At 42.8% G+C, this 14,595-nt stretch overlaps 1 protein-coding gene across 7 annotated transcripts in view; it reads left to right on the forward strand.

The window, feature by feature from the left end:
• Positions 1–14,595, forward strand: part of ME3 (malic enzyme 3) — a 218,207-nt gene that overhangs the window by 181,989 nt on the left and 21,623 nt on the right. For all 7 annotated transcript variants that reach the window (XM_009187077.3, XM_017948825.3, XM_017948823.3 and 4 more), the window contains one exon: positions 12,886–12,995. In XM_009187077.3, coding sequence (XP_009185341.2) covers positions 12,886–12,995 — 110 coding nt within the window. The remainder of the gene's footprint in view (positions 1–12,885; positions 12,996–14,595) is intronic.

Raw genomic sequence — 14,595 nt, forward strand, 5'->3', positions numbered from 1 at the left:
CTGCCACAGAGTATTGCAACTGCTTTTTTGTTTTTTTGTGTCCCCATTCAACTGTGAAATCTGTGAGGTTTTAGCGAGTAGTACAGTCCCTTGTTCATAGTGGACACTTTGAAATGTTTGTTTTGTTTTGCTTTGTTTTTCTAAGAGATGGGTCTCACTATGTTACCCAGGCTGGCCTTGAACTTCTGGGTTCAAATGGTCTTTCCACCTTAGCCTCTTGAGTAGCAGGGATGACTGGTATGTGGCACCACATCAAGCATAATGTTTGTTGAGGGTGCATACAAGATGGCCGAATAGGAACAGCTCCAGCCTCCAGCTCCCAGCGTGAGTAACACAGAAGACGGGTGATTTCTGCATTTTCAACTGAGGTACCAGGTTCAACTCACTGGGGAGTGCTGGACAATCGGTGCTGGTCACCTGGTGCAGCCCGACCAGCAAGAGCTGAAGCAGGGCGAGGCATCGCCTCACCTGGGAAGCGCAAGGAGGAAGGGAATCCCTTTTCCTAGCCAAGGGAAACTGAGACACAGAACACCTGGAAAATCGGGTAACTTCCACCCTAATACTGCACTTTACCAAGGGTCTTAGCAAACGGCACACTAGGAGATTATATCCCACACCTGGCCCAGAGGGTCCCACGTCCACGGAGCCTCCCTCATTGCTAGCACAGCAGTCTGAGATCTAACTGCAAGGCAGCAGCGAGGCTGGGGGAGGGGCGCCCGCCATTGCTGAGGCTTAAGTGGGTAAACAAAGCCACCGGGAAGCTCAAATTGGGTGGAACCCACCGCAGCTCAAGGAGGCCGGCCTGCCTCTGTAGACTCCTCCTCTGGGGACAGGGCATAGCTAAACAAAAAGCAGCAGAAACCTCGGCACAAGTAAATTCTACTGTCTGATAGCTTTGAAGAGAGCAGTGGATCTCCCAGCATGGAGGTTGAGATCTGAGAACGGACAGACTGCCTGCTCAAGTGGGTCCCTGACCCCTGAGTAGCCTAACTGGGAGACATCCCCCACTAGGTGCAGACTGACACCTCACACCTCACATGGTGGGGTACACCCCTGAGACGAAGCTTCCAGAGCAAGAATCAGACAGCAACACTCACTGTGCAGCAATATTCTATCTTCTGCAGCCTCCGCTGCTGATACCCAGGCAAACAGAGTCTGGAGTGAACCTCAAGCAAACTCCAACAGACCTACAGCTGAGGGTCCTGACTGTTAGAAGGAAAACTAACAGAAAGGACACGCACACCAAAACCCCATTAGTACGTCACCATCATCAAAGACCAAAGGCAGATAAAACCATAAAGATGGGGAAAAAGTAGTGCAGAAAAGCTGGAAATTCAAAAAATCAGAGCACATCTCCCCCTCCAAAGGAATGCAGCTCATTGCCAGCAAGGGAACAAAGCTAGATGGAGAATGACTTTGACGAGTTGAGAGAAGAAGGCTTCAGTCGATCAAACTTCTCAGAGCTAAAGGAGGAACTACGTAACCAACTCAAAGAAACCAAAAACCTTGAAAAAAGAACGGATGAATGGATAACTAGAATAATCAATGCAGAGAAGACCTTAAAAGAACTGATAGAGATGAGAACCATAACACGAGAAATACGTGACAAATGCACAAGCTTCAGTAACTGACCTGATCAACTGGAAGAAAGAGTATCAGCGATTGAAGATCAAATGAATGAAATGAAGTGAGAAGAGAAGTGTGAAGAAAAAAGAGTAAAAAGAAATGAACAAAGCCTCTAAGAAGTATGGGATTATGTGAAAAGACCAAATCTACATCTGATTGGTGTGCTTGAAAGTGATGGGGAAAATGGAACCAAGTTGGAAAACACTCTGTAGGATATCATCCAGGAGAACTTCTCCAACCTAGTAAGGCAAGCCAACATGCAAATTCAGGAAATACAGAGAACGCCACAAAGATACTCTTCGAGAAGAGCAACTCCAAGACACATAATTGTCAGATTCACCAAAGTGGAAATGAAGGAAAAAAATCTTAAGGGCAGCCAGAGAGAAAGGTCAGGTTACACACAAAGGGAAGCCCATCAGACTAACAGCAGATCTCTCGGCAGAAACTCTCCAAGCCAGAAGAGAGTGGGGGCCAATATTCAACATTCTTAAAGAAAAGAATTTTCAACCCAGAATTTCATATCCAGCCAAACTAAGTTTCATAAGTGAAGGAGAAATAAAATCCTTTACGGACAAGCAAATGCTTAGAGATTTTGTCACCACCAGGCCTGCCCTACAAGAGATCCTGAAGGAAGCACTAAACATGGAAAGGAACAACAGGTACCAGCCATTGCAAAAACATGCCAAAATGTAAAGTCCATCAATGCTAGGAAGAAACTGCATCAACTAGCGAGCAAATCCAGCTAATATCATAATGACTAGTTAAAGTTCACACATAACAATATTAACCTTAAATGTAAATGGACTAAATGGTCCAATTAAAAGACACAGACTGGCAAATTGGATAAAGAGTCAAGACCCATCAGTTTGCTGTATTCAGGAGACCCACCTCACATGCAGAGACACACATAGGCTCAAAATAAAGGGATGGAGGAAGATTTACCAAGCAAATGGAGAACAAAAAAAAAGCAGGGGTTGCAATGCTAGTCTCTGATAAAACAGACTTTAAACCATCAAAGATCAAAAGAGACGAAGAAGGCCATTACATAATGGTAAAGGGATCAGTTCATCAGGAAGAGCTAAGTATCCTAAATATATATGCACCCAATACAGAAGCACCTAGATTCATAAAGCAAGTCCTTAGAGACTTACAAAGAGACTTAGACTCCCATACAATAATAATGAGAGACTTTAACACCCCACTGTCAACATTATACAGATCAATGAGACAGAAAGTTAACAAAGATATCCAGGAATTGAACTCATCCCTGCAGCAAGCAGACCTAATAGACATCTACAGAACTCTCCACCCCAAATCAACAGAATATACATTCTTCTCAGCACCACATCGCACTTATTCCAAAATTGACCACATAGTTGGAAGCAAAACACTCCTCAGCAAATGTAAAAGAACAGAAATTATAACAAACTGTCTCTCAGACCACAGTGCAATTAAACTAGAACTCGGGACTAAGAAACTCAACCAAAACCGCTCAACTACATGGAAACTGAACAACCTGCTCCTGAGTGACTACTGGGTACATAATGAAATGGAGGCAGAAATAAAGATATTCTTTGAAACCAATGAGAACAAAGATACAACATACCAGAATCTCTGGGACACACTTAAAGCAGTGTGTAGAGGGAAATTTATAGCACTAAATGCCCACAAGAGAAAGCAGGAAAGATCTAAAATTGACACCCTAACATCACAATTAAAAGAACTAGAGAAGCAAGAGCAAACACATTCAAAAGCTAGCAGAAGGCAAGAAATAACTAAGATCAGAGCAGAACTGAAGGAGATAGAGACACAAAAAACCCTCCAAAAAATCAATGAATCCAGGAGCTGGTTTTTTGAAAAGATCAACAAAATTGATAGACTGCTAGCAAGACTAATAAAGAAGAAAAGAGAGAAAAATCAAATAGATGCAATAAAAAATGATAAAGGGGATATCACCACCAACGCCACAGAAATACAAACTACCATCAGAGAATACTATAAACACCTCTACGCAAATAAACTAGAAAACCTAGAAGAAATGGATAATTTCCTGGACACTTACACTGTCCCAAGACTAAACCAGGAAGAAGTTGAATCCCTGAATAGACCAATAGCAGGCTCTGAAATTGAGGCAATAATTAATAGCCTACCAACGAAAAAAAGTCCAGGACCAGACGGATTCACAGGCGAATTCTACCAGAGGTACGAGGAGGAGTTGGTACCATTCCTTCTGAAACTATTCCAATCAATAGAAAAAGAGGGAATCCTCCCTAACTCGTTTTACTAGGCCCACATCATCCTGATACCAAAGCCTGACAGAGATACAACAAAAAAAGAGAATTTTAGACCAATATCCCTGATGAACATCGATGCAAAAATCCTCAATAAAATACTGGCAAACCGAATCCGGCAGCACATCAAAAAGCTTATCCACCATGATCAAGTGGGCTTCATCCCTGGGATGCAAGGCTGGTTCAACATATGCAAATCAATAAACGTAATCCAGCATATAAACAGAACCAAAGACAAACACCACATGATTATCTCAATAGATGCAGAAAAGGCCTTTAACAAAATTCAACAGCCCTTCATGCTAAAAACTCTCAATAAACTAGGTATTGATGGAACGTATCTCAAAATAATAAGAGCTATTTATGACAAACCCATAGTCAATATCATACTGAATGGGCAAAAACTGGAAGCATTCCCTTTGAAAACTGGAACAAGACAGGGATGCCCTCTCTCACCACTCCTATTCAACATAGTGTTGGAAGTTCTGGCTAGGGCAATCAGGCAAGAGAAAGAAATAAAGGGTATTCAGTTAAGAAAAGAAGAAGTCAAATTGTCCCTGTTTGCAGATGACATGATTGTGTATTTAGAAAACCCCATTGTCTCAGCCCAAAATCTCCTTAAGCTGATAAGCAACTTCAGCAAGGTCTCAGGATACAAAATCAATGTGCAAAAATCACAAGCATTTTTATACACCAGTAACAGACAAACAGAGAGCCAAATCATGAATGAACTCCCATTCACAATAGCTTCAAAGAGAATAAAATACCTAGGAATCCAACTTACAAGGGATGTAAAGGATCTCTTCAAGGAGAACTACAAACCACTGCTCAGTGAAATAAAAGAGGACACAAACAAATAGAAGAACATACCATGCTCATGGATAGGAAGAAACAATATTGTGAAAATGGTCATACTGCCCAAGGTAATTTATAGATTCAATGCCATTCCCATTGAGCTACCAATGACTTTCTTCACAGAATTGGAAAAAAACTGCTTTAAAGTTCATATGGAACCAAAACAGACCCCGCATTGCCAAGACAATCCTAAGCCAAAAGAACAAAGCTGGAGGCATCACGCTCCCTGACTTCAAACTATACTACAAGTCTACAGTAACCAAAACAGCATGATACTGGTACCAAAACAGAGATATAGACCAATGGAACAGAACAGAGCCCTCAGAAATAATACCACACATCTACAGCCATCTGATCTTTGACAAACCTGACAAAAACAAGAAATGGGGAAAGGATTCCCTATTTCATAAATGGTGCTGGGAAAATTGGCTAGCCATAAGTAGAAAGCTGAAACTGGATCCTTTCCTTACTCCTTATACGAAAATTAATTCAAGATGAATTAGAGACTTAAATGTTAGAACTAAAACCATAAAAACCAGAAGAAAACCTAGGTAATACCATTCAGGACATAGGCATGAGAAAGGACTTCATGTCTAAAACACCAAAAGCAACAGCAACAAAAGCCAAAATTGACAAATGGGATCTAATTAAACTAAAGAGCTTCTGCACAGCAAAAGAAACTACCATCAGAGTGAACAGGCAACCTACAGAATGGGAGAACATTTTTTGCAATCTACTCATCTGACAAAGGGCTAATATCCAGAACCTATGAAGAACTCAACCAAATTTACAAGAAAAAAACAAACAACCCCATCAAAAAGTGGGCAAAGGATATGAACAGACACTTCTCAAAAGAAGACATTCATACAGCCAACAGACACTTGAAAAAATGCTCATCATCACTTGCCATCAGAGAAATGCAAATCAAAACCACAATGAGATACCATCTCACACCAGTTAGAATGGCAATCATTAAAAAATCAGGAAACAACAGGTGCTGGAGAGGATGTGGAGAAATAGGAGCACTTTTACACTGTTGGTGGGACTGTAAACTAGTTCAACCATTGTGGAAAACAGTGTGGTGATTCTCAAGGATCTAGACTAGAAATACCATTTGACCCAGCCATCCCATTACTGGGGATATACCCAAAGGATTATAAGTCATGCTGCTATAGAGACACATGCACATGTATGTTTATTGTGGCACTATTCACAATAGCAAAGACTTGGAATCAACCCAAATGTCCATCAGTGACAGACTGGATTAAGAAAACATGGCACATATACACCATGGAATACTATGCAGCCATTAAAAAGGATGAGTTCGTGTCCTTTGCAGGGACATGGATACAGCTAGAAACCATCATTCTCAGCAAACTGTCACAAGAACAGAAAACCAAATACCGCATGTTCTCACTCATAGATGGGAATTAAACAATGAGATCACTTGGACACAGGAAGGGGAGCATCACACACTGGGTCCTATTGTGGGGAGGGGGTAGTGGGGACGGATAGCATTAGGAGATATACTTAATGTAAATGACGAGTTAATGGGTGCAGCACACCAACATGGCACATGTATACATATGTAACAAACCTGCACATTGTGCACATGTACCCTAGAACTTAAAGTGTAATAAAAAATAAAATAAAATAAAACGTTTGTTGAATTGAATTTTTATTATGTCATACTTAGTACAGTTTCTGGCACAGAGAAGATAACTTGCCCAATACATTTCTTGAATTGAAACAGAAATGTTAATAAATAGTTGTAATACAATGTGACATATATTGTTACAGATGTGTCCAGAATATCGTGGGAGCCCAGAGAAGAGAAGAATTAGCACTATTTTAAGGGTGGGGAAAGAGATATGTCAAGGAAGCCTTCTTAGAAAAGGTTACAGTTTAAGATCTGGGCCTACATCTGTAATCCCAGCACTTTGGGAGGCTAAGGCGGGTGGATCATGAGGTCGAGAAATCAAGACCATCCTGACCAACATGGTGAAATCCCGTCTCTACTAAAAATACAAAACTTAGCTGGGCATGGTGGTGCGCACCTGTAGTCCCAGCTACTCAGGAGACTGAGGCAGGAGAATTGCTTGAACCCGGGATGTGCTGGTTGCAGCGAGCCAAGATTGCGCCACTGCACTCCAGCCTGGTGACAGAGCAAGATTCTGTCTCAAAAAAAAAAAAAAAAAAAAAAAAAACTGGTTCTGGGCCTTACAGTTTAAGTAGGGGTTGGCCTGGACAAAAAGAGGCCTTGTAGATGGAGAGAACCAGAAACTTGAGCAAAGACAGGGTACCGTGCAAGGGCCCACAGTGGTTAAGAAGCATCAAAATGTGCCTAGAGTGTCAGCAGACCTGAGTAGGTGTTCAGCAATAGAGCTGGGGCCAAAGCAAACACCACCTAAGGAATTTGGATATAACCCCACAGGCAGTGGAAGCCCTCTTAGGATTTTCAGAAAATAAGTAGCCGACATAAACTTGTGTTTAGAAATATGTGGAAGATGGATTGGGGGAGGGGAAATAAACTTGAAGGAGATGAGATCAGTCACTGCAGGGTTCTGGACAGAAGCAGCAATGGCAGTAATCCTGGGGAGGGACGGCCTTGCCCTGAATCCACCCAGTCCCACCTGCACAAAGTTCTTCCTGCAGAGCCATGTCTCCCAAAGTGTGTTCCACCATAGGTGGTGAGGGTGGGATGCAATAGGGTAAGGTCTCTGGTCAAATAAGTGTTGAACATGTTGGGTTAAAAAGGTTTCTTACTGCAAGATTTCTCAGAGCTTTTAATATACATTGTATATACTATGTGTAACACACAGAGTTTTCCAAATTTACTTAACCACAGAACCTCTCTCTGTGACCATCTCAAGGGACTAGAGTTTAATGGACTATGTAAAATAGAAAAAAAAAAAAAAAAAAAGACCAAGAGTTTTAATGATTCTGTCAGATCTAGTTCCTGGAAGGAAATAAAAGAAGAAATAGTTTTCCACTGGGTGACAACTGATAATCTCACTGAACACTCTGCTGTGGAAGTCTTGCATGTGCGTTTTTTCTGCGGGGAGGGGAGCAGAATGAACTCCCATAGAAATACGAGAGGTAGCTTTTAGTCATTCTATTTAGAGGCAGGTTGAGCAAGTTCACCTGTTCTTCCCAGTCCCTCATGTTTGTTCAGGCCTGAAAGATGTCAGACCCAGGTGTTTGAAAAAATGGCAGGTCCTGACCTATGGAAAAGAGAAACTAGGTCTGCAGTCCCTGGAATGTTCTGCACCACCAACATCCCTCACTCTGCATTTGGTTCACACGTCGGGGAGAAGGGCAGAACAGCCACCTCAGACCCTCCTACCCATGGAAGGATGTGTCCCAGGTGGCAAGTGCTGGCACTATTGGTCGTGGCCTGGGTATCATCACACTGTCACACACAGCTCACCAGGACTCCCAGGCACAGGTCACTGTTTGCTGGCTTCCCCTTGCCTGAGTACTGAGGAAAAAAAAAATCAAACATCCACTCATTAGCCTTGTGTCTCTAAGTGAGCCCTGGCTTTGGAATGCCTTCCCTGGCTGCTCCAAGGCCATTTCCCAGCTGAGCCCCCAGGGTTGGGAAGTCTAGGAAGCTATCTGTGTGGCTTGGGAAGGTGCCTCTTTCTCCATTGCAGGAATTCTCCACTGGAGAAGCATCAGTGTTCCTCGGCCCCTGCCAGGGTTGGAGGGTGAAGAGTTCAAAATTGCAAAACGGAGGCAGATGAGCAGGACCCTCTCTGGTACGGGGGAGCTTCTCACAGGACAGAAAGTCAGAAAGTCTCACAGGACAGGCTGCTGCCAGCACTAGAATCAGGAAGCTGCCCAGAGCCCTGAGGAGGGAGCTGAGAGCAGGACTTCTTAGGAGGGGTCCTGCCTCTGTTCCACAGTATGACCTGGAGGGTGGCTGCCTCGCCCAGGTCACTCAGCTGGTCCAGTTTGTGTAAGCATAAAGGGCTCTAAGACACTGACCCCCCATATGTTCCTCACATGTTGCTCTCATAGAGAAATGTCTGACCTCCCTGCTCTGGACTTGTAGAAATATCTGAGTGAAGCTTCTAGTATTCAATTCCAGTCCCAAATATTAAGTAGGTTGTGCTACTCCTCCAATGCTCTCAGACCAGCAAACTGAGACCCAGACAGAGAGAGGGGACTCAGCCAAGACGCCTGCATTTTCTCTGTCTCCCTGGTCAATGTTTTCTTCACCACACCTATGATCTTTCTCAGTGGAGAAAGAAATCCAGCTTTATTACCTATTTAGCTTTATTTTTTTAAGAACCTGTAAGGCTATTAAAATTAAACTGAGGCTGGTTCTTGAGTCAGATAGAACCAGATTTAAATTCCATCTCCACCACTTACCAAGCGCAATAGAGTAAATAGCCTGTGGGCAAATAATTTGCAATCTGTAGCTCTAGATGCCTTCTCTGGAAACAGCACCTCCATCATAAAGTGATGTGAAGATAAATTAAGATAATGTATGTAAAGAGCTCTGCATGATGCCCAGCAGGTAACAAACACTTGATAAAAGCTAGCTTTTTTTTTTTTAATCATTGTTGTTAGTATTTTAATGAATATGTAAGGCAATTGATAATTAACATTTAGATTAGTGTTACAGTGAAAGCTCATTACCTTTATTTGGATATACAGGGATGAACTGAAAAATGTTTTTTTATCCACTAAGCCATTTAAATTTCCACTTTGAAATTTTCTGTTCTTAATTGGTTTTTAATTAGTTTAAAGAGTTGGCAGGCAAACTCCAAACACTAAGCTTCCACCAACTCCTTCATAGATCCACCCCTTCCTAAAACATTAAACTATAGTACAAATCATCATAGGTGCTCAATAAATGTTTTTGGATGCATGAATTTATGGATGGGTTAATGGATGGATGGATGGATGGATGGATGGATGGATGGATGGATGGATAAATGAATGATGGATGGATGGATGGATGGATAATGGATGGTTGGATGATGATAGATGAATAGGTGGATGATGGTTGAATGGATGGTGCTAAGACAGTAGCACCATGAAGTAACCACCTTTGGCTCAGACTGGGTAGTGGTCTGGTTTCATGAAAAGCCATAATGGAGAGTCTGAGGGACTAGAATAATACGGTGAAGGGCCTAGAGGTCTTGGTGCAGACAAACAGCAGGTGCAGTGGAAGGAAAGGACATAGAAGGAAAGGTTGTGGTCAGAGACTGAGATGGGATAGTGTGAAATCCTAGAGTAGGAGTAGTTCCTGGTGATAAAAGGTTCAGGAAGCAGCCAGGGGATGGGTACCTAAGACAGAGGAGTTCTGGGGGTCCTTAAATCCAGTGAGTTCTAGGAACTCTGAGTCCAGATTATTGGATGGGTGATTCACATGGTCTTTTATGCAATTCCAAGCTAGGATTAAAGTGACCTCAATTAATGAGGTTTTATTCTCTATTCCATCAAATTACTCCATGGAAGGGAGGGGGGGTTTCTTATCTAAAACTGAATTAAATATAAATAATAATCATGCACTGAACAAAGGTATTTATTTATAATTGTTGCCTTATTTTTACCTCAGTGAGTGAATGGTGTTGTTGCTTAAAGGGGTGTGCGTGTGTGTGTGTGTATGTGAGAGAGAGAGACACACACACACATATACACACACACACAGAGAGAGAGAGAGAGAGAGAGAGAGAGAGAGAGAAAACGTTCATCACATTGTTTTGTTGTCTGACCTTTTCAGCGTTTTAGCTCCAGGCCAGTTGTGGGGCAACACTGGGAATCTTGTAGAAATTATATATAGCAAAATGTCACCAGCAACCAAAGACATTCTGTTCCTCCCCACCCAGTCCAAATACTTGAAATTCACAATAAATTTTGGCTTGGTGAGCATGGCATTATATTTGTGCATGGGAGGTTTTATTTATCATTTCTATTCATAGTGCAAGGAAAAGAGGGCTGGATGGTGGGTGGGGAGACACAGTGAGCCCCCCACCCGACCTCCATTAGCATTTATTCTGTGATTGTGAATAAGAATTGTGGCCAGAATGGCATTTGTGTTTAGCATTTTACGGTCTAAAAATTACCCTCAGGCTTCAGTTAGTAATACTGTATTGTATAGTCGAAATTTGCTAAGAAAGTAGATCTTGAGTTTTCTTACCACACACAAAATAGTAACTATGTGAGGTGATGGATATGGTAATTAGCATGGTTGTGGTTATCATTTCACACCGTACACATATCTCAAATCATCACATTGTATACCTTAAATATATGCAATTTGTATTTGTTAATTATGCCTCAGTAAAGCTGGAGGAAAACTTTACCCTCAGCTTTTAACCCTCACAACAGTTCACAGATGTTGGCCAGGCAGATATTGTTGTGCCCATTGACGGATGGGAAACTGAGGTAGAATAGAGAGGTGAAGTGACATGTGCAGGTAACTCAGTTGAATGTGGAGAGCCAGGTCTGGCCTATGGCCTTCTGACCCACGCCCAGCACTCTAAGCACTGGGCTGTGGCAAGTCACTGCCCCTGTGTTTCCGCCCCTGTAATGTGAATCCATCTCCCAGTCCTTCCACCAACAGCCTTGACTAGCTAAGGTTCTGGAAGGACCATGACAGGAACAAATATTTGCCCACCCATTGGTATTTCTGCTGGATGGCGTAAGTCATGCACAAAATTATAAGGTTGGAAAAAATGTTTTGTGGGCCATTTCAGTGCTCCTCACGCCTTCATAGCCACCAACCTCATCAGAAAGATACCCCGAGAGCACAGGAAGCTCACCGAGCATGTGCCCCACCCACCCTCTCTAACAAGGTAATAAATCTTTCCACAGCTGGTCCCAAGCTGGTTCCAAGCCTGTAAGTCACACTCAGTTGGAAGGGCAGACCACTTCTACCTGTTACATGCCCTGACACCTCTTATGGATCAATCAGGACTTTTTTTCTTGATGACATGACTTCAGATGCTGTTACTCAGTCACAAATTGACCCATGAGATGAAGCCTATTTTTATCCATGTATGAAGTAGTTTTTAATAATCCATACTACATTTGCTTCCAGAAAGACTAAGAAACACAAACAAAACTACCAAACACCAGGATCAAAGAGCAAGAATGGAGTAAAGGGGAAATCTGTGTGCAGAAGCCCAGGCTGAGGTGGCCTGTTGCAAATGAGCAAAAACTTCACTCTCAGCTTCCTTTCAGGCAATGTTAAAAGGAAACATAGGTTACAAAACTCTAACGAACTCAGTCATTTTTAAGGGAAGGCCATAAAATCTAGGAGGCAATGCTAGCATGGATTTTAAATAAGGCATATCAAGCATCTTAATGGCCATTGTCTTCACCCACAAGGCATTGTTTCTCAGGGTTCTCTGGGCTCTCAGAATCAGAACCATCTGGGGTGTTTGTTCAAAATGCAGGTTCCTGACCCCATCCCACACTCACTGAGTGAGACTCTGTGAGATGGGCCTGGTGACCTGCTTTTTAAACAAGGTCAGTCACTGGCTCTTCTACACCTGCAAGTTGGAGAACAACTTCACCAAGATGTTAGTAGATGACAGTGTCTTATTGTAGTAGCCTTTCCTAACCATCTTTTCATCTTACCAGAGAACAATGCCTGGTGCCAGAGGAGTCTCTACTGGAGGAACTCCAGGTGTCAGAGTCCAGCAAGAGAGATATTTGGAGGATGCAGGGGCTCCCCACCTACTTGTGGTGGGGAAGCTGGTCTGTCTGCATGCACTTGGATGTGGAGTGAGCTTTCTTCTGGGATCTCAGGTGGCCACAGGCTACAGAGAGGGCAGGCCCCTCCTTGGCCCTCTTGTCACTCCCAGGGCTGGTCATGGAAGCCATGGGAGCCACCAGCACAGCTTAGCTACAGTGACGCTGGCTTGGCTGGCCACCAAACCCAGGGTCCTACTCTCTCCCTTCACCATGCTCATCCATGATAGGGCAGGCAGAGCTCCAAGCCCAGGAGTCCAGTGGCAAAAACACAGATGAAGGAGCCATGCCACTTCCCACCCCCTGGCCTGCTCCTCCCCACCCCACGGTGCAAGCTGGGATCTGTCAGGGATCTGCCTCAGGGAGGCAATCATGGGTTTCTTCCTCTCCCTTCACACAGGTTTGGAATAAATTGCCTCATCCAATTTGAAGACTTTGCCAATGCCAATGCCTTCCGCCTGCTCAACAAATACCGCAACAAGTACTGCATGTTCAATGATGATATCCAAGGTAGGTTTCCACCCCACCTGATGAAGCCACAGGGGACTACCTTATATTCTCAAACCTCACTGGGATGCCAAAGGGGTGGGGAAGGGCTGTCACCTCATAGCTGGTTTGCTGCCAGCAGCTGTTGAAGAAAGAACATTCAACTTAGATTCAACTCCTACTTGGCTAATTCTTAATTCTTTGAATTCAGTTTCCTTTTTTACAAAATAAAGATCATTACTACTTCAGAGGTAGGTAAGAATTATGTAATTTAATGTACATAAGAAATTCTAAACAATACTGTAATTTACTAGCAAGTTAAATGTGAACCAGTCAATTCTCTGACCACAGTTTCATCATCTAGTCAATAGAGAGGATAACAACTGCCTTGAAAGAGCATGGTGAAAATTTACAAAGCTAATACTATAGAAAGTACTAACCCATAAAACTCATCAGACAAAGCATCAATCACCATAAAAATGGCCTTCCTCAGCCATAATAACTTGCTTTTAGGCTTTCCAAATATAAGGCGTGTCTCAGTCGGGAAGTCAGGACAATTCCTTCTCTGGTTTTGACTGAAGTGTTTGTTGCTCATAATGACCCTGAGAGAGACACTGACATCAGGAACCCAGAGCCTTCCAAAGTCAACATGAAGCAGCTTCTAGTTCAGGTTCCCTTTGGTCATCTATTCTGTGACCCAGAAATATCTGAAGGTGCTTGCTTCTTACTGTGGAGTTACCAGTGTCGGAAGCTGGAGTGGAAAGGGATTCATCTCACTTGATCTAGGAGTGCACAGGAAGGAGCATTGTGAGCTGTTCCTAGCATTTTGTAAAGTCCAAGAGAAACCTTGATGATTTTTTAACAAATGAAGTTTGCAAAGCAATCTTTTTAAACCAAAGATCCATGTCAGGTGGAAATAAGTTGGCAAGACACAGGTATTGGCCCTGGATTGTTAAAGGTTGGCCAACTTCTCATTTTACAGATGACTTCTCCAGAGGCCTGAAGAGGTCATAACTTTTCTTCAAGTGAGTCAGGGATAGATCTCAGAGAACTCAAACTCAGGTAATAATAGCTAAGATTAATCGCTGAATGGTTATTGTATATCGGGCTCTGTTCTAAGCACTCTACACTTTTAAACCGATGAGACATTAGCATCTCTGTCTTATGAATGAAGACACTGAAACAGAAAAAGAGTAAGTAACTTTTATAGCCATTAAGCATAGAGTTGAGATTTGAGCCCAGGCATTCAGACTCTAAATTGCAGTCTATAACCATTCACCATGCCATTCCCAGGTCTTATATTACAAACTAAGTTGCCTTTTTCTCCCCATTATGGTCCATATTACAAAGTATAAGAAATGTGATAGATGATTTTTTGTATTTGTCATAAATTTTCAAGAGGCAAGATAGTACAGTTAGAACACACTATTAGAAAATTGAGTTTAAAATATATGACTTCAGTGCCTGAAGAGTGGGTATCCAGAGAGAGGGGAGACACAAAAGGAGAAAGCTGGGACATGGCACTCCCTGCCAGCCTGTCTCCATTCTGTCTCTCCTTTACCCTGCTGTATAGACCTGGGACAGGCATTGGCTGAGCTAGGCCAGCCTCACCCACATAAGCCAG

The sequence above is a fragment of the Papio anubis genome, chromosome 12 (assembly GCF_008728515.1).
Source record: "Papio anubis isolate 15944 chromosome 12, Panubis1.0, whole genome shotgun sequence".
Classification (NCBI taxonomy): Eukaryota; Metazoa; Chordata; class Mammalia; order Primates; family Cercopithecidae; genus Papio; species Papio anubis.